The sequence below is a fragment of the Callorhinchus milii genome, unplaced genomic scaffold (assembly GCF_018977255.1).
Source record: "Callorhinchus milii isolate IMCB2004 unplaced genomic scaffold, IMCB_Cmil_1.0 Scaffold5, whole genome shotgun sequence".
Lineage (NCBI taxonomy): Eukaryota > Metazoa > Chordata > Chondrichthyes > Chimaeriformes > Callorhinchidae > Callorhinchus > Callorhinchus milii.
Genome location: NW_024704746.1, coordinates 30,979,294 through 30,997,570, shown reverse-complemented (window position 1 = coordinate 30,997,570; position 18,277 = coordinate 30,979,294). Strand labels below are relative to the sequence as shown.

At 36.4% G+C, this 18,277-nt stretch overlaps 1 protein-coding gene across 2 annotated transcripts; it reads left to right on the top strand.

Annotated features, from left to right (window-relative positions):
* The first annotated feature begins 2,677 nt into the window (after positions 1-2,677).
* LOC103179885 (growth arrest-specific 2 like 3) lies at positions 2,678-16,249 on the top strand. Of its 2 annotated transcripts, none has more exons than XM_042335352.1 (8): positions 2,678-2,727; positions 3,207-3,381; positions 6,587-6,705; positions 8,579-8,720; positions 10,571-10,634; positions 11,010-11,151; positions 11,668-11,775; positions 13,853-16,249. In XM_042335352.1, exons 1-8 carry the CDS (start codon positions 2,701-2,703, stop codon positions 15,056-15,058), a joined length of 1,983 nt encoding a protein of 660 aa, XP_042191286.1. In that variant the 5' UTR covers positions 2,678-2,700; the 3' UTR covers positions 15,059-16,249. The 2 variants fall into 2 exon arrangements, with proteins under 2 accessions (XP_042191286.1, XP_042191287.1); XM_042335353.1 differs by lacking the exon at positions 13,853-16,249 and adding an exon at positions 12,255-12,403.
* The last annotated feature ends 2,028 nt before the right edge of the window (positions 16,250-18,277 follow it).

The following is an 18,277-nucleotide window of genomic DNA, read 5'->3' as shown; positions in this document are numbered from 1 at the left end:
ACAAACTGCCCTTAAATTAGTAGTTTAAGAAGTGTTTCTAAACACGGTGTGTTTTTTCTTTAAAAAAAACACAGCTGTTATTTTCACTAACTTAACTGAAGTGGAGGCTATGAAAATAACAACCTTAGAAATAATTCAGACTTCATGTGTGTTAAGTATATGCTATCTTCATTTTTAACTGATTGAACCCTTTCACATCTCCCTTCCAGCTCAGCCTCGCATTCAGTCTTTGTAAAGTACTTTGAGACATTATCTCTCTGTTTAAGGTGTTATATAATTCCAAATTGTTATTGTAAAAGGGAGATATGAAAATAACCAGCTCAGAAAATATTGAAATAGTTTGTGTGTCCTGCACTTTTAATTTACTGTGTTTTTAATGACATAATGGGAATAAAGGGAACTAAGAAATGCAACTAGTTGCTAGCACTATAAATAGACATATTTTGCAGCAGAAACTGTTTCATTTTATAGTGAATGGAACAACTAATATGATTATATCCTAGTAATAATATAATAATAATAATAATCCTTGCATTTGATATAGCGCTTTTCACATCGGGAGGACGTCCCAAAGCGCTTCACAGAACACACTGTAAAGTGAATTGACTGTATATTTGTGGGCGAACGCGGCAGCCAATTGCGAACAGCAATGTCCCACAAACAGTCGTAGATTGAAAATGACCAATTTTTTTTTATTATTGTTTTTTGGTTTTTTTGGAGGGATTATTATTATCTTGTTGATACTCGTCAACAAGGTATTACAAGGTATTGTCCAGACCTTCTATATTTGGGTCACAGAAGTTTAAAGAACTAGTTTATTGCGAAAATCAAGGTATACAGCAATAAAGTAATGAGTGCAGTCATTAATGTGGAACAAAATTCTGGGTAGTTGTGGATCAAAGTGGAAAATGATAAAGGTCTTTATTAAATGAAATGTTTGTAAATAACCCCCCAAAAATTTGTGCGGTTCCACAAGTGTATTTGGAAGGAATATAATATTTACTATTAACTCGAGTGAGTAAAGTGATATATTGTAATTTTGGCCTGTTTGGTTTCTCACAATAGGATATGTATGAAAAATCAGTTGAACTATTTGGAGATTTCAGAATAAATGATAATGGAATCAATACGATTTATTTTTATATCTGTTGCAACTTTTTTAAACTTGGTGAAAGTGCTAAAGTAGAAAATGTTTGAAATGTGTTTCTGTTTGACACACTTCTAGCGGATCAGTGTGGCTTTTGTTCCAATCTTGCCCATTGGGTTTCACTCTTTGCTATTTTTCTAAAAACAGATGGTCAAATGAGAGCGGTGTCTGCTGCTTGTCCTAGTTCTGTTGAATGGTTCACTAAACTTACGTTTTGCGGGTTTGTTCCACTTTTGTCGGAAACAAAGAGTTTATTGTGCTGGTTCTGCCAGCTTTTTCTGGGGCCAGAAAAAAATTAATCCATCGTAAGTGCTCATTTAGAAAAGCCCACTCATGGGCATAAATCATGACGTTCTTCTACATTGCCATTCGTGGTATTTTGATATTTCATGAAAGGGCAGCTCTCACCACCTCTGGGCTAGGAAAAGACTAGTGTCTTTATTCTAGCTTTTATCTATTCAAATATGTGTGGCCTTTATAGACCAGAGTTTGGTTTAAATTTGGATCCACTGTTTCTTGGCAGTGTGTTCTCTACTTGCAGAGAAGGTCTTTAGTCGTTTTCTGGTGCAATCTAGAACTTTACTGGTAAGTTCAAATCTATCTGTTTTATGATACCAAATGAATGTAAAGTCACGGGCAAAAGAACTGATTGAAAGAGCAGACAAGTTCAGATGTTGGAAAATCAAAGATCAAATGGAGGTGTAATGAATCGCATTTTGCAATGCAGCAAAATGCTGAAAATTATAATTGTTTCTTAAAGTTGTTTAATGACCTTATCCTCGTGAATGTTGTATATTTGAATGTGGAATCGTGCCAAGTGTCTTTACAGAATCAAATATTCAATTCATTATCTTTTTATATACATATACCAGTTAACTTAAGTTAAATGTATTTAATTTGGGAAGATATTAATATGTATGTGTATAGGTGTGTGTGTGTATAGTAATGTATGTAGTATATTCAAAAATACCCATTACATACTTGCATAAAAATTGATCGCCCCGAGAAAAGCTTGAAATGCACAACGGAAATGGGCATGGCCTAATGAGGAGGTAGAGTGGTCCGAGCTGGACATGAAGCTTGCCAGGCACCGCTCTCAAAAGCAAACTAAGCGGTTTAAACTGGCTGAAAGTCAATAGTATCTCAACTCACAAGTTGGGATCTCCAAGGTTTGGCCCTTGCCAACCTGTACCAAATATTTTCTGGTATTGGATAAGTTGGGTGTGAATCTCCATCTGTGTTCCATTCCCAAAAACTGAAATTTTCATGCTGAAGTGGCGTATCCATCTGTGGAACTCTATCTGGTTTGGATATTCTTAAATATGGTGATACGTTTGCCATTTGTCAGGCAGATTAAATCTTAACTTCAGGTTTTCATTGCTGTATTAACTTACTGAGTTTTATATAAAAAATACATTCCTAATACTGTATCTGTTTTCTGATGCTCCTATTCTCCCCCTTCGCCCCCATATTATGCCGAACACTGTATATTACTTAGTCATGTTGATTATTTGTTTTATTTCAGAAAGAGACACTGGGATCTCTGGAGGAACATGATGGCTTTACAAAATGTTGTACAGGTTAGGATCTATAAATTTACTAACTACTGAATAATTTTCTGAGATTGAAAGTTGTGTGTTTGGGGAGAGAGACAGAGCAAGAAACAGAATGTGGTAAATGTGGCCTGGTACTCATGACAAAGTTGGTCATTAAGTGAGGTTTGAGTAACTTGTTTTACTTTCAATATGACGTCCCTTCAAACTATGGTAAGAAGGAAAAGCAGGGTGATAAATTGCAAAATATAGAATTAAGGAAGCTAGTCACCTGACTGGACTGTTGAGGTTTAGATTTATTTATAATCTGGTGTAAGAAACCAACATTTGTCAATGAATGGTTGCAAACTTGCTGCAAACTTCTCACTGTTAAGAAGGAAATGTGGTTAGATGCTGTAGAATAGTTAGTTTTCTGTTGCAGTACAAGTTATTTTAATAGAGCTTTGAATTATTTAACTGTTTCACTTGATTCCCTAAACATTGGTGTTTCTATGTTTTTGTTCAAGATGTGTTTTGGTGAAAACGTTGATGTGCCTTCATGTCCGAGAAGCCCTTTAACTCCCAGACATGGTCCAGGACTTACAGATGTGTTTGAGTATGACCAATGGCTGGCGGTCCGGCATGAAGCCAGCTTAGTGCCTATGCAGGAGGATCTGTCTATCTGGCTCAGTGGCATGCTTGGTAAGCTTGTAGAGATGTTTTGACCTCTGATGATGCTTATCTTATACTAGCTGTACCCAACGCTCCCGACTAAAGGATCCAATATGGAATGTAGATTGACACACAGACAGACTCCATCTATATCTATACTCATCTGGGAGGACTCCTGTGGGAGGACTCATTTTGGCTGTTCTTTCCGTGGGCAACTCGTGCTTTTGCAGTCCTTTCAGCATTGAAGTGCAGCCAAGCTGTTCTTTGTTCTTCAGTTTCATTTAATGCGCCTTCTCTCCATTTTTTTTACATATCCTTGAAAGGCTTGATTTTCGCTTGGGCATCTTTATAATAATATAATGTATGATTTATAATCACCAGGACATCCGCCCAGCGTGAAAGGTGGTTTAAAAATGTAATGTTGTTGCTGCGGCTTAGTGTCATCTGTGTTCTTTATTTTGTTCCCGCCGCCACTTGGCTATGTGCGTGCTCCGTGACGCACATGCCATAGCGCCACGGTCAGCTGGTGTGGCCACCAAGTGTAACTGCATGATGCCACAGCGCCACGTTGACTTGGTGGCCACCAGGTATAACTGCAGCAAAAAAATGCAAAACCGAAATACATTTTAGGTCATAACTCATGAACGATGGGAGATACCCCCAAAACAAATATGCCCATGTCACTCCAATGTACAAGACCTTTCTGATGAGGTATAAATCATGTCTCTATGTCAATTGGTTATTGAGATCCTTCTCGAAGCACAGACGGACATTGTCGTTTTATTAGTATCGGTAAAGGATGATCTATACTACATTGGACATGGCAAACTGAGAAGGACTCTTTTCTCACATGTCTATGTTCATCTGTCATAGACTTGTTTAGTAAAGGCGCGGATGAAATACTGAAAGCAAAATGCAACTGCTAAAAGATGGTGAATCCTAAATTGTTTACTCAGTAACATGATTCTTCAGAGCTATTTTATATATTTGCAAATGGGAATTCCACCTACAGGTTTGGTTGATACTGTAATATTTTGATTAAGATTACTATTAACGGCCATACACAATATTGCTTCGACTGCCTTAATGAGGGATTTTAATGTAATATTTTGAATTTATGTTTTTTGTTAAATATTTCTCTAGCATTTAAATGCATTTTGTTTTCACTCCGTATTTTGTGATGTTGTAGCACTCGCCTCGCAAGCGAGAGACCTGGGTTCTATTCCTGGCAGGGTGAAACATTGGGCAAATTTCCTTACTCCACACGCCTGATAATAAGCCTCAAAAAACAATAAAATTGGTCACTTCAATCCACGACTGTTTGTGGGACACTGCTGTGCGCAATTGGTTGCTGCGTTTCGCCAATATACAGTCAATTCACTTTACAGTATATTCTGTGAAGCGCTTTGAAATGTCTAGAAGACGTGAAAAGTGCAATACCAAATGCAAGGATTATTATTATGCATTATAAATACTTTGGGTGAACGGAAAAATCTGCACTAGTTTGTAAACCAACTGTAACTGACAATGTTGCTTTGCTGTGTTTTGGAGCAAATGGCCCAAAAGACAATTTCATACGTTATCCTAGAATGATTGTATTGCCACTATACCATTCTTATCGTATGTGACTTCAGCCACTCTCTTAGTGTTGCCTTTACACAAGGCACCATTGTTGAAATTGAATTCAATTGCATGGCTGTGCTGTAAGTCTTGATGTAAAGTCTTACAATGCTGTCCAAACTATTTGACCTTAATACATATCACTCTGTGTGCTCATTTTCGAGAACCTTAACCTTCAGAAATATCATCAATGGTTCTTTCAACTTTACTAAATGGTCACCCCCTCACCCTTATTTAATAGTTACTGCAATTTATTTTAATTACTATATCTGCTTAAATTTGTCTCTTGTTTTTACTTACAGCTATTTGAGCAGAGCATTAACTTTCTGACTTGCGTTTTCAAATTTGCTGGTTCATTAAAGTTTGCTGTTAACTGTGTTGGAAACTGAACGTTTAATGCTCAGGTGGCTGTCTGTCAAGGTATATTGCTGAGTCATCTGTTGGATATAGTTGGAAAGTTGCTGTAGCTTCAACAAAAATGATTTGGAGATAAGAATGACGGCTAACTGATGTGTTGATAAAACATTTGACTATTGCAGCACATTTGCATCAAAGGGTGAAAATGTAGAGCATTAGGTTATTTAAGGCATTATTTAAGCCTTTAATAATAATAATAATAATCGTTGCATTTGATATAGCGCTTTTCACATCAGGAGGACGTCCCAAAGCGCTTTACAGAACACACTGTAAAGTGAATTGACTGTATATTTGTGGGCGAACGCGGCAGCCAATTGCGCACAGCAATGTCCCACAAACAGTCGTAGATTGAAAATGACCAATTTATTATTGTTTTTGGTTTTGGAGGGATTATTATTAGGCTCTGTGTGGAGTAAGGAAACTTGCCCAAGGTTTTGCCCTCTGCCTGGATTGAACTCAGGTCTCTCGCTTGCAAAGCGAGTGCTCTAACCACTGAGCTACAGGACTCCACAATAACCAATAAAGCGGCTAATTGGCCTTTTTCGTTGCAAAATTGACTATTTTTCTTAAGTTCCTAGAATTATTCTTGCTCTTGTGGCAAATATTAGTTTCATCACAAAATAACTTGATTCTAGGATTAAGTATCTCACAATTGCCCATACAATGCAACTGGTAAACGCAGAATAGTACATTAAACAAAAGATGAAAACATTGTTTCGGACGTTTATTACTCCTTCAGAAGGGGAGGATAGAGAAATAAATTGAGGGTTTAACTCAGTTGCTAATATATACTTGTTTCTTGACATTCTTATATTATCATGGTGGCATCTGTATGTTTAAGTTACTACAATAATGCATTTCGCCCATGAAATATACAGTCAATTCACTTTACAGTATATTCTGTGATGCGCTTTGAGACGTCTCGTAGATGTGATAAGGCATCATATCAAATGCAAGGATTATTATTATTTCCTACCATGCACAAAAATGTAAAAGAAATGGGCAGCATGGAACACTCTTATCCTTTTTTTTCATTTTAAGCCAGAATTTATATATAGTCCTGAACCTAGCGTGCTTAATAATCACTGTTTGTCCGTTCTGTTTTGTTTTTGTCACTTTTAAAGTACTTGTTTGATAGAATAATAACTTTCCAGAATAGCATGTGTCACACAAAAGTGATCGTTTAAATTTGTTTTAGGAAAGGAAATCAAAGTTGAGAGGTTCATGGAAGAGCTTGATAATGGAGTGGTGCTGTGCAAGCTGATAGGTATTCTTCAACAGAAGATAAAGGAATGTAGAAACCAAGAGTATAAAAAGGTAAGAATGTTTTTTTTAAGTGTTGACCAGTTATATTGGTATTTGCAAGATACTTTGTTCTAGAATCCAGTGACATTAGTTATTTTGTGACAAAACTAATGTTTGTTACAAGAGGAATTCTAGGAACCTAAGAAAAATAGTCAATTTGTGCAACTCAAAAAGTTAATGTAGCTCCACGCATATGCTTTTCACATCAGGGGGACATCCAAAGCACTTCACAGGACTAACTATGAAGTGGAGTGACTATTTTGTAGGTGATTTATGATCAATCTCCTCCAGTACACTTTTTCATGTATCCAACTATTTCCCCCTTCTGTAGAATCTCATTTAGAATGGAGTTGCTCCTGTTTTCCTTGCGAGCAAAGCTTATTGTAGGTGTCTTAACCCTATAAGCTATTGTTATGGTGTTTCACCAGCACACGAGCATCCTCTGTTGCCAATGTATGAGAACTACAGCACAAAAATTGGACAGAATGCGTAAATTTCAGGATATTGGTTTACACAGAGGTGAGTTTGAGAGGGCATTGATGTAAAGAGGATTTTTTTTTGAAAGAAAATAAGGAACTGGTGGATCTCTGAATGAAATTCTCTGCATTTTTATCACGTTATATATAGTGACTTCCTAAATTCAATTTTTAATACCAACAAAGCTACCACCCCTTACATTGCACATCAGTGAATAAACTGATGTTATTTTTCCACAGAGCTCTTATTGGTTATAAGCATAGTTGTATAAGCTTTGATTAATTAGCAGATGAGCTAGAGCATTAAGCACCCTTGTATAAGGAGCTCATTAATTTGAACACAGCTGTCAGCAGTGAAGGTTCAACAACGTTTGCTGGAAAGATGGAAGTAATTAGAAAGATGTCGGTTGTCAAAAGTGATCATAATGAATGTTGCTATATGAACATGGTTGATGTTGCCCTGACTAATGAAGCTGCATAACCGATGGGAAGGAGCTTTCAAACATGATTTGGTGCGAGTTCATATTTGCAAAGGCTGATTAATTAAAGGCAGGAGATTAATTTTGAAGCACAAAAGGATTGAACCAAACACTGCCCATGCATGGGTTGGAGGGGAGAGGGTACTATTCTGCCCCATTCTAATTAAATGAGAGCAGAATTACCTACTGTGATATACAGCGATTGCTGGAATTGTAGGTGTTCCCGTGACGGCTTAGAACTGATGCATTGTTTTGTATGAACTTTAACAATACATCATAATAATTGCATTTAATAACGTCTTTCACATCAGGAGGATGTTGTGACTGCTTCACAGGATTTACTGTTAAGTGTAGTGACTGTATTTTGAGGGCAGCCACTTGCATACACAGCACCGTCCCACAAACGGCCAAATGTATTCTGCGAGTTAGTTATTCCAAAACATTTATATAAAGTTATGTTCAAAGTCCCCCCCCTCCACCAAAATCTTTATTGATCAAAATTAAATTATTTTGGTACCCGTTTTAAGAGTCAGATTGATAAAAACAAATGTGATTACATTTTTGATTTGGTTTCAATAGAGAACATACTAAGCAACAAGAGATTGAAATTTAGGTCTTCAGTGTTTAACAAGATTTTCGGTATGCAATTATTTTACCAAAATGTTCTACAGTGCTTGACATTTCTTTGTGTTATCAAAAACTGCACAGCTAACAAGGCTCAATATTGCAAGGTTGTTGTTTGATCAGATAATTAATTTCTACATAGGATTAATGTTACAGTAAATACTTTCTTTCTGACTTTTCATGTACATTGCTTACTGTTGACCAAAAGGTACTGGTTGCTTTTTTTATACTTTCCATTAAGTATTCAGATTTACAAAAAACATCATGCTTCCATGTTAGTGACTTTACATATGCATCCATTTTCAGCATTTTACAATGAGAAGTGTTCCCTGTAAGAAAGATGCTCCATCGGGGTCTTTTTTTGCACGTGACAATACCGCCAATTTCCTTTCCTGGTGCAGAGCAATTCGTGTGGATGAAACCTATCTCTTTGAATCTGAGGGATTGGGTATGTTACTTATCATATACCGTTTCAGCCTATTCTTTGTTTATCAAACAGTTTTTTAATCAACAGAAATGATAATATTCAAACTAACGTTGTATTAATATTTTTTAATCCTGAATTATTTAATGGCAGTTTGTATATTTGAAACTCCACTAAGATTGGGTGTTAATCTCACATTATTGCATAGTTTTGGGTTGTCGAACACCCTTAGAGAAATAGATACTTTAGATGTAAGAAAGTTGCTTACCTCGAAATGTGAATGGACTTCTTGATACCTTAAGCATGTCAGGAGTACGTCTCACAGGATGGCAAAGCTTGAGGGTTCAAAGAATTTCACTCCCTCCCATCCATTCATCATTTAGATTAGTGGATATATGGAATAAACTCCAAATAGAGCAGTAATGTTGTGTCAATTAAAACTCACAGTATCTGGCAGGTTGTATGGTTAAGTGGTGGGTGTGGGGTTGGGCTGAGCAACTTGGACCTTGAAACTTCTTGTTGGTAACTGGTTAATATTGAATAACCTATGTTAAATTAGCTAGATGGTCTGGAATTTTTCTTTTGTGCTTTTCAGAGGGCCGGGGAAGTGCATGTAAACATTCTCTGGTGAGATTAAATGGATCAGGCACATAACCTATATTTGGGGAGACTGTGTACGGCCTGTGAAAGAAAGTCTTTATGCTCCAAAGGGCTTTCCTTGTTCTAAACTTTAGAGCCGTCTTGTTAATTGGAAAAATATTCCAATTAATTTTGAGTTGAAGATAGGTCAGAATTAACTGAAAAGAAATTTAATTTTGAAATGGGAATACAATTATATATTTATAAATCTTCCTAAGAGCTTAACAAATGTGTGATTTCATTGGAATCCATCTGAATAATTTAAATGGCTTGTACAGTTCGGGAAAATAAAATATTCTGACAAACATTGTAATCTACATTCCAAATTGAATTCCTTTTGGGTCAGTCCTTCTGGGTTGCTTATTCTTTTTATGATGTTTTGCAGTAGGAGTTAAAGGCTTTAGTTAGATGACTGAACAATTTAGTTCAGTTATAACAATGCTTCATTTATTGTGGGACATTGCAATGGAATTGTGATTTCTCTTTTAGTGTTTCAAAATAAGATGTATGAGAATTTCACCCTATCTTAAGGGCAAAATTCTTTTTGAAGGCTTATTTTATATAACAGCAAACTGTACACTTGAACCATTATAAACTGTACAAAGTGTGCCATTCAATTACTTTGCACAATGTTTCCCACTGTTTTTATATTACAGGAAAAATATTACTAATCAGGGGGTAACAAAATAAATGCGATTTTTTTTTCCCTTTTTTGTTTTTCTGAGTTGCTGCTACATTGCTTTCCTATTTATGTTAAGGAAGCTACCAAACTTTTAATTTATTCTCAGCAAGCTTGTTCAATGAAGAGTGAAATGGGGACAATCTGCTGTTTTATGCCTCAAGTCTCGGTCTTGTGCAAACAGCTGGCAACACCATCTTTTTCCATAGGAAAGCAATGTTATGAGGAGACCTCATTAGACATAGAATTCATAGCCATTACATGTAAATTAAATCATTTGCATTGTTTGTTTACCAAATATAATGATAATAATGTAAGGCCTGTAAACCCACAATCTTAGCTTAAGACCATTTTTGGCCTGTTTAATAATGTTTTTAATGTTTTAATTAATAATAATAATCCTAAATACTTGCATTTTGATATTGTATCTTGTAAACGTCTCAATTATGGGCACTTGGCTATTTAAATACTTTGGCAGCTTTAGGTACTTTGTCGGATATAGTTCTTTTGGTTTTAATTCATGCTTATCTTTCCAGTATCTTTCTTTTCTTTCCAGTTTTGCACAAGCAACCGAGACAAGTGTGTCTATGCCTGCTTGAGATTGGTCGGATAGTGTCTTGGTAAGCTTTATGAAACTGTTTACATTATTAAACAATGCTGTTTCTTTTTATGTGTTTTGAATTGGCTTACTTTTATAATCTTTTTTGATTTGTTCTTTAGCCTCTGAGCATTTGACGCTATGAATACAATTACGAAAGGGCTGGTTTCCACAGTGGCAGAATTATTAGTTTTGGAATTCTATCACTATCTTAAATAGTAAACCTCCAATAAAGATGTTTCAGTGTTAAAGCTTTGCCAGGCCAGGTATTGTGAAATTCTGACTTGGGATTTTGTTGGTCTGATTACCAATGGTCTTGTTGCATTATCAATGGTGTTCTGTTTCATGATTCTTGAGAGTATCACTTTCCTATTTTATTTTCTCCTGTAAATTTCAGCTATGGTGTGGATCCCCCGGTGCTGGTGAAGCTGGAGAAGGAGATTGAGCTTGAAGAAACTCTTCTGATTGCCTCTGAGCCAGTCATTTCTTCTGTCGAAACCAAAAAACCTTGTTGCCATAACAAAGAGCTTCATGAAGCAGTGAGTTGGATAATGTATCATTTTGATAAGAGACAACTTAATTTGAAATGGGGATCAATTTGAATGAGGAAGAAAAATAAGCCAATATAATCAGAAAGAAAATCTCCAGGTTTCTTTGAAAAACGTTTTTTGTGTGGTGGAGGATATGAGATGGATATAAAAGCAGACACAAGTCCCTTTATGTCTGCTTTTATATCCATTTTGTAGTTTTTTTTTTAGCTTATCAGGATTTCGTGCTACAACACAATTAAACAAATTAAAACAGAAAAGAAACCGTATAAATATACATTTAAAGTATTGGTGGAACATGCAAAGTGAGAATCTAATTACCACAGGTTATAATAGTGTACAACTCTTTAGAACAGCTGTTATGATGTGATTACAATATATTAATTAAAGGAATTGAAAACTACCTTGACATTAAAAACATTTCTGTAGCATTTTGAGATGCATTCATCAGAATGTTATGAATTTCTAGTATAATGGACTAATTCTACATTGTTTCCCTACTTCAAGGTTAAGACCATTGCAGCAGATCCTCCCTGTAACTGCTCTCACCGGTTTTCAATTGAGTTTCTATCTGAAGGACGTTACCGGCTGGGAGAAAAGATTCTTTTTATTAGGGTAAGCAAACTAGTGAAATATCATGCAATGCATCTGTATTTTACAGCAGAATCCCAAGCCCTTTCGAGGAGCCAGTCTGCAGTTGGAAAGACCATTCTCCAGGAGTGTGGTTTATTGATCAGTCATGGAACCATTTCTGAACAGAGATCAATTCACACCATTAATACTAAAAGCATTTTATTTCTAAATTTCTTAGCAGGCCAACTGGGTTATGTTTAGAACAATCTTAATGCACAAATCTACATTTAACAAAACTTTAAGTATTTATTTGGTTTTGCTCTGACAGAAATTTAACAATTTTCTGCACTAAAATGAGTAAGCAAAATGTGGTAGACTGGCAATTTGCAGCAATTCACCATTGGGTCAAAATAACTGATGATCTGGACAAATATACTGTGCATATTCGGAGAGAGTCGGTGTGGTATAGTGGAAGATAGATCAATCATGTCTCACCATTCTAATACTGACTTGTTTGACAGACCCACTGACACAATAGGTAAAGGAGGATTCTTAGATGTCATTTACATGGATTTTCAAATGGAAATTGATAAGGTGCCATATAAGAGATTACTACCTAAAGCGCAAAGAGTTGAAGGTAATATTATGACACAAATAAGGTTGGTTAGAAGGCACTGAGTTAAGTTTTTTATATATATATATATATATATAAAAAATATTCTGATTGATGAGCAGGCAACCCCCAGGATATGTGTTGTGACCCCAAGAGTTAACCCTGTGTATATAAATGACCTAGATATTGAACTAGCGGGCAGCATGTTCATGCTTGCTGATACTACAGTGTAAGGGTCATAAATGTGAGGACAGCAGAAAATTGGAAAGGGACATAAACGGATGAAACAAGACATGGGATATATTCTTTAGAAGATTATGGGATTATCTGATTGATGTGTTTAAAATAATGATGGGAACTGAAAAAGCTAGATAGAAGATGGTTGTGCCCTGTGGAAGGCTCAAAAATGAGACCTAATCTTAACATTGGAGCTAAACACATTAGGTATGAAATCGGGGAACATTTTTCACACAGAGTTGTGGAAGTATGGATTGTCCCATGAGACCACACAGGAAGAATCGATTAGGATGGTTAATGGGTGAGTGGATACTTGGGGGAATAAGCCTATTAAAGGTAGTGAGAAAAGGCTGGGGAATGGAACCAACACATCTGCCATGACCTAATAAATTGCTGGGTCACTGGGGTGTATCTTCTTATGATTTATCTGAAACTATTATCCAGGTTGCTCACAGAGCTAACACTCAAACTACTATGAAATATAACTACATTGTAAAACTGTTTGGGTGTCATTTTGAAATCAAGTCATCTTTATCAAAATGTATATTTAAAAAACACAATCCCACATGTTCCCAGAAACTAAAAGCAATTGGTTCAAGACGTTCCTTCCTTCTCAAAGGTGAGAGAAAGTTAACTGAAGAAAAGTGGAGTTATTCAAGACATTCCTGAAATTGGCTTGGTTATTGACAGCGCAAGGTTTTGTGTGAAATTTAAAGCTGTCAGCATAATGAGTAATCTTTTTAGGTAAACTGGATCGCATGTGCTCTATGACTAGTTTGTTGACAGGTGGTAATGTTGACTGCTGGCACAAAATGTTACTGACGATGTGCCCAAAGAATCCTAAATAATGCAAAATAATGGGTTTATTTTGATCTACATGCTGAAATTGGACTTACCTAGGGGTCATTGAGTTTGGCTTTTTTGAAAGTGCAGAATTTTCTTGGAAGCAAAACCAAACTTAAAGTGCAGTTTAATTGCATATGCAAGGGATATGCTGCAAAAATCCATTGATGTTATCTATTTACCCTTCCTTGTGGTATTGGTATTATACATTTGTATTATGTTGCCTTCAAAGAACAGTTTTTGTAAAGTTAGAATTTATAGTCTTATGTACTGCAGCAAACATATTTTTATTTTGTTTATGAATAATGAGGTACATTTATTGTTATATATAAAATATTGTATGTAAAAGTAATTCTGTTCCTGAAACGTTTTTTTTATAAAGTGTGTCATATTGCCTCTAGTTAACTTTTTTTAAAACTGTTTCAGATGTTGCATGGAAAACATGTCATGGTACGTGTTGGTGGAGGATGGGACACTTTGCAGGGCTTTCTGCTGAAGTATGATCCCTGCCGTGTCCTACAGTTTACAAAGCTCGAGGAGAAAATCTTATCTTTTCAGAAAGGCCTCATCAATGGTGCTGACAACATTCCCAAGAGTGCAGGAAAGTCTCCCAAGCCATCTGCCATGAACTCGCCATCAGTTGTTAAAATGGCACAATCCCTTTCTAAATGCCCAGGTTCTCCTACCTCAGCACGGTTTGTTTCTAAGGCTGTACGTTCTCAACATAAATGTCCCTCAGCTTCACCTTTGACACCAAAGGTTGGTACAAAATCTCATCCGCAACTTGCTAATCACTTACACCATGTGACGCCACAATTGTCCTCTAAACTGCCACAGTCTCCCCTTAACCTCTTCCGTTCTCCTGTTGTGAAATCACAATTGCCCTCCAAGCGTGCTGAATCTCCAGCAAAATATTCAAATTTACCTACTTCTAAAGCTGTACAGTCTCCTAAATGCCACCAGACAGCTTCAAAGACACAATCTAAGTTTCAACATCTTCCGGTTAAATGTTCTTCTGGTTTGGCATCAGATTTTGCTTCTAAGTCTCCACTATCTGCTAAGCCACAGCGGCCTGCCTCTAGACTGGTGCAATCTTCAGATAAATATTCACGTTCTCCTGGTCCACCATCACATGTAGCCTCCAAAAGGCCACCTTCACCAGCTAAAAGCACTCAGTCTGGATCAATCACTCGTGTACAGATGTCTACAAGAATTATGCAATCACCAGGCAAGAATTCGCCCTCAGCTGAGAAAATCTCGAAGATGTCCACTAAGGCTCAGTCGACTAGCATCAAGAAGCAATCTGGTGCCCCACCATCAACTCCAAGGATGCCGTTGGCGGCTGTCAAACTTCCACAGACTAAGGTGAAAACTCCCCAAACTTCAGTAAAATCCGCTTCAGCTTCCCCCAAAATACAGTTAACAAAATCAGCTCTGTCTTCCCCCAGGATACAATCAGCAGTCAAATCCGCACCAAATACAGAGAAAGATGCAAAGTACATGCCTCCAAACAAAATGGCTACATCTTCATCTCGTAGTGTTTTGGCTGTACCTTTGAGCAGGTACGCTCTGAAATCCAGCAGTGAAGATAGCTATTTTGTTATGAGTGGAAGTAAGAAACGATGCAAGTAAAAGAAGTACATGCACATAGATGGAGGAGAGGAGTGTATTATGTTCTGTAAATATGAATGTAATTTCTGGCCAGGATGAATGTAAAATGAGTTGTGAATTTCTAGAGGAAAAGAGCTACGTTTATCTAGCCTGTAGAGAATTCTTGCTTTGTTTTCATTCTTTCTACCCCTTACAAGGTTATAAATGTTCTGAAAATGTATTTTATTTTTGTCGTGTGGAGATTATTTAAAACTATCTTTAACATTTTTGGGGGGCAATTTTATTTTATTTTCTTCGCCTCAGGTAAGCATTGGGGCATATGATACTTGCATACGTGCTTGAATAGCTTTATTAAGTGGCTTATTTCATGTGTGATAACAGGCTCTTTGACCGTGGCCACATTACAGCCAAGTTCTGTTTTTTTTCTTCTCCCAAAATCTACACACACACTTTTCCAGGAGGGTCACCATCTAGAATATCAGGAGTAGGTATCCTGGTAGATCATGTCTGACTGAGGGGTGAGAGGGTTGTAGAGAGATAGAGAGAGGGAGAATTAATTGTAAAACTCTTGAGTGTTGCTCTGGCTAAATTCAGGAAAGAGCATGGACCCAAACAGCAATCTTCTGACCTCTGGAAGTTGATGCAGAATCTATATCTCAGAATCATAGAGTATTGCAGCACAGAAGGAGGCCATTCGGCCCAACTTCTAATTTTTAACTGAAAGCGAACTTTTCTTGATCTGTCGCTTCTTTAAAAGTGAGGAAACCTAAATGACACAGATGTAGTTACAAGCAGTCATGTTAAAAAAAACTGTAACACGGGGAAAAAGAAGTCCAATTGGTCCTTCAAGCCCATTCTTACCTTACTTTAAGCGGTCTGGGACATTACATCATGTGAAGGGTGCTACCTAAATGCAAGTTGTTGTTGTTACTCTACACCACCCACTCTTTTGCTTCCTGAGCAAATCTAAGACCAGAAGTTGGAGAGGAGAAAAGAATTTAAAGCAAATTATGGCTCTTTCCTCTGGTCCATCAAATTTCTACATAAACATGCTCTGATCACCAAAGGTATTTTAGTATATTCACTCAACCCCTATCATCTCCATCGTCACAACCTCAACTGTGTCTCGATGCCTGCACCCTCACATTTAACAGCACAAGGAGCTTTATGCCCTAATTCTCAGAATTTGATCACCTCAGTTTATATCCTGATCATCTACAATGACATTTATTTTGAAGGAATTAGAAGTGTATACCACATTTTTTTTTGGACATGCAATGAAATACTGAGATGAAACTGAGATTTTGATTTGTTAGAAGGTTCCCGTTAACTCAAAACTTTAAGTAAACGATTCAACCCAAATCCTTCTCCGCTCCTGCCAAATGCAATTTGCCTTGCACGCACTTATTGACTTCATATCTAATGGGTGGGATCCTACGTTTCTCTACATTAAAATCTGTCTGCATTCCTTACTCAGTTACTCTGTTCTTCTGCACTGATAGTTTTCCTTCTGATAAATCTATTGCATTGTTTGGTATCTCACAAGACGTCCTCTGTCCTTCAGCTTTCCCAGAGTTCTTTATGTATACAACAGTGTGACTAGCAGGGGAACCATAACTTTGTTGGTCACTTTCCTGCAGCTTTATTTATGTAAAATACATTCAAATTTTCCCATGAAGGCACGCAAATTGCATAAGAGTCTCTTTGTCAAAGTCAAATTAATGACAAAGTGTGGTTACACATGTTTTTTACATGAACTTGTAGTCACCTGCGTGTGTTGCTTTTAAAACAAACTCGGTTATCGCTTCTGATCGCTATCCAGTTGCTTCCCTGCTGGAATGTCTGTGTGTCCATGTATATTTAGGGGAAAGGTTTCTACTGGCCAGTAAATTTTACCAAATTTGTTAGAGTGCACTTTTGGCAATTTTTTTTGTAGAGGATAGGATATTGCTCATGTCCTCAATGAGCAAACCTAGCTGATATTTGATGTTCATCTTACACATTAAGGGTGACTGCTTGAGTAAGGCACAAGAAGGTTGCCAGATCTATAACACAAATCATTAATTCTAGGAAAAGAGAGAAGAAAATTGGAGATTATTTTTCATCGACTGGTATCAACTTAATTTGTCGATTTCGCACTAAAATTTCCTTTAGTTACTCTACGGACATTTGAATTTTGTTTCGCTTTAGCTAGCATCTGTTTTAGGAAAAAATTATGATTAATGTTTGAGTAACTTTTCATGTTAAACCAACTTTTATTTTTATTCTGTAGGTGTCTGTTTTTTATATAAAAACTATACATTGGTCACCTTAAATTTAACAGTAATAGCAGGATGGGTTTGATATGGAATTGCCTTATTAAAAGTTGTATGGTTTTTAAAATTGCAATGTTACAGATATTTAGGTTGTGTTATTGTATTTTAATCAAATTATGTTGGGTTACAAACCGACATCATTTAATTAAAATACGATATACATTATAAACCCAACAAGAAGATAGATTTAACACTTTCTATTGAATGTTACAAATAAAAGTATTTAATATGACTCCACAGCACAGTGGCAAGAATGTCAGTCAAGAGACCAAAGGTTGGATTCTAAATTGCCTTATGCTGTCATCTACGCACCTTGTTTGCAATGAATTGTTTGTCCTTGAATAAGCTGTTTGGTAGCAATGTGATAATACATGGGTGGTGGTGGGGGGGTAGAATTGAATGGCCCCACCTTGCTTTTTGACTAATATGTACTGTTAAACATCATCGATAGATTCTGTGGAAAAGTCCACAGCTCAAATAGTTCTTCCTTCTTACTAAGAATTGCTGTATCAAAATAGTCACCATGTGTGAGAGAAAATAAGTAATTGGGAGGGATAAAATATAAGAGAGATTTAAAATTCCTTCTATGCTGAAACACAACTTGATTAATATTAATACTCCTACTCTTAGCATTATGATTATAATAATACTCATTCCTACACATTCGGCATACAATAAACAAATAAACTTTGACGAATTGTATTTTTTTTAATGGCTAAATGCTGTTTAATGTAATTATTTCTTGACCAGATATGATTTCAAATTGTTTGAAGGTCATTTGATATTTATCATAGGTTTTGGATGTCAATATGTTAGAATATTAAAGTTGTGACTATCCTACTGAAAACTAGCTGCTAAACTTATTTTTTTGTCCTCGTGTTTGATACTAGAACAAGCTTCCATCTTATTTTTTAATTGAATTGAG

Bases quoted from the DNA above. Each gene is read 5' to 3' on its own strand.
- LOC103179885 (XM_042335352.1), top strand. From the start codon at position 2,701: ATGATGGCTTTACAAAATGTTGTACAG. The intron at 2,728-3,206 runs GTTAGGATCTAT...TTTTTGTTCAAG, and splicing joins CTTTACAAAATGTTGTACAG to ATGTGTTTTGGTGAAAACGT. The intron at 11,776-13,852 runs GTAAGCAAACTA...AAACTGTTTCAG, and splicing joins AAAAGATTCTTTTTATTAGG to ATGTTGCATGGAAAACATGT.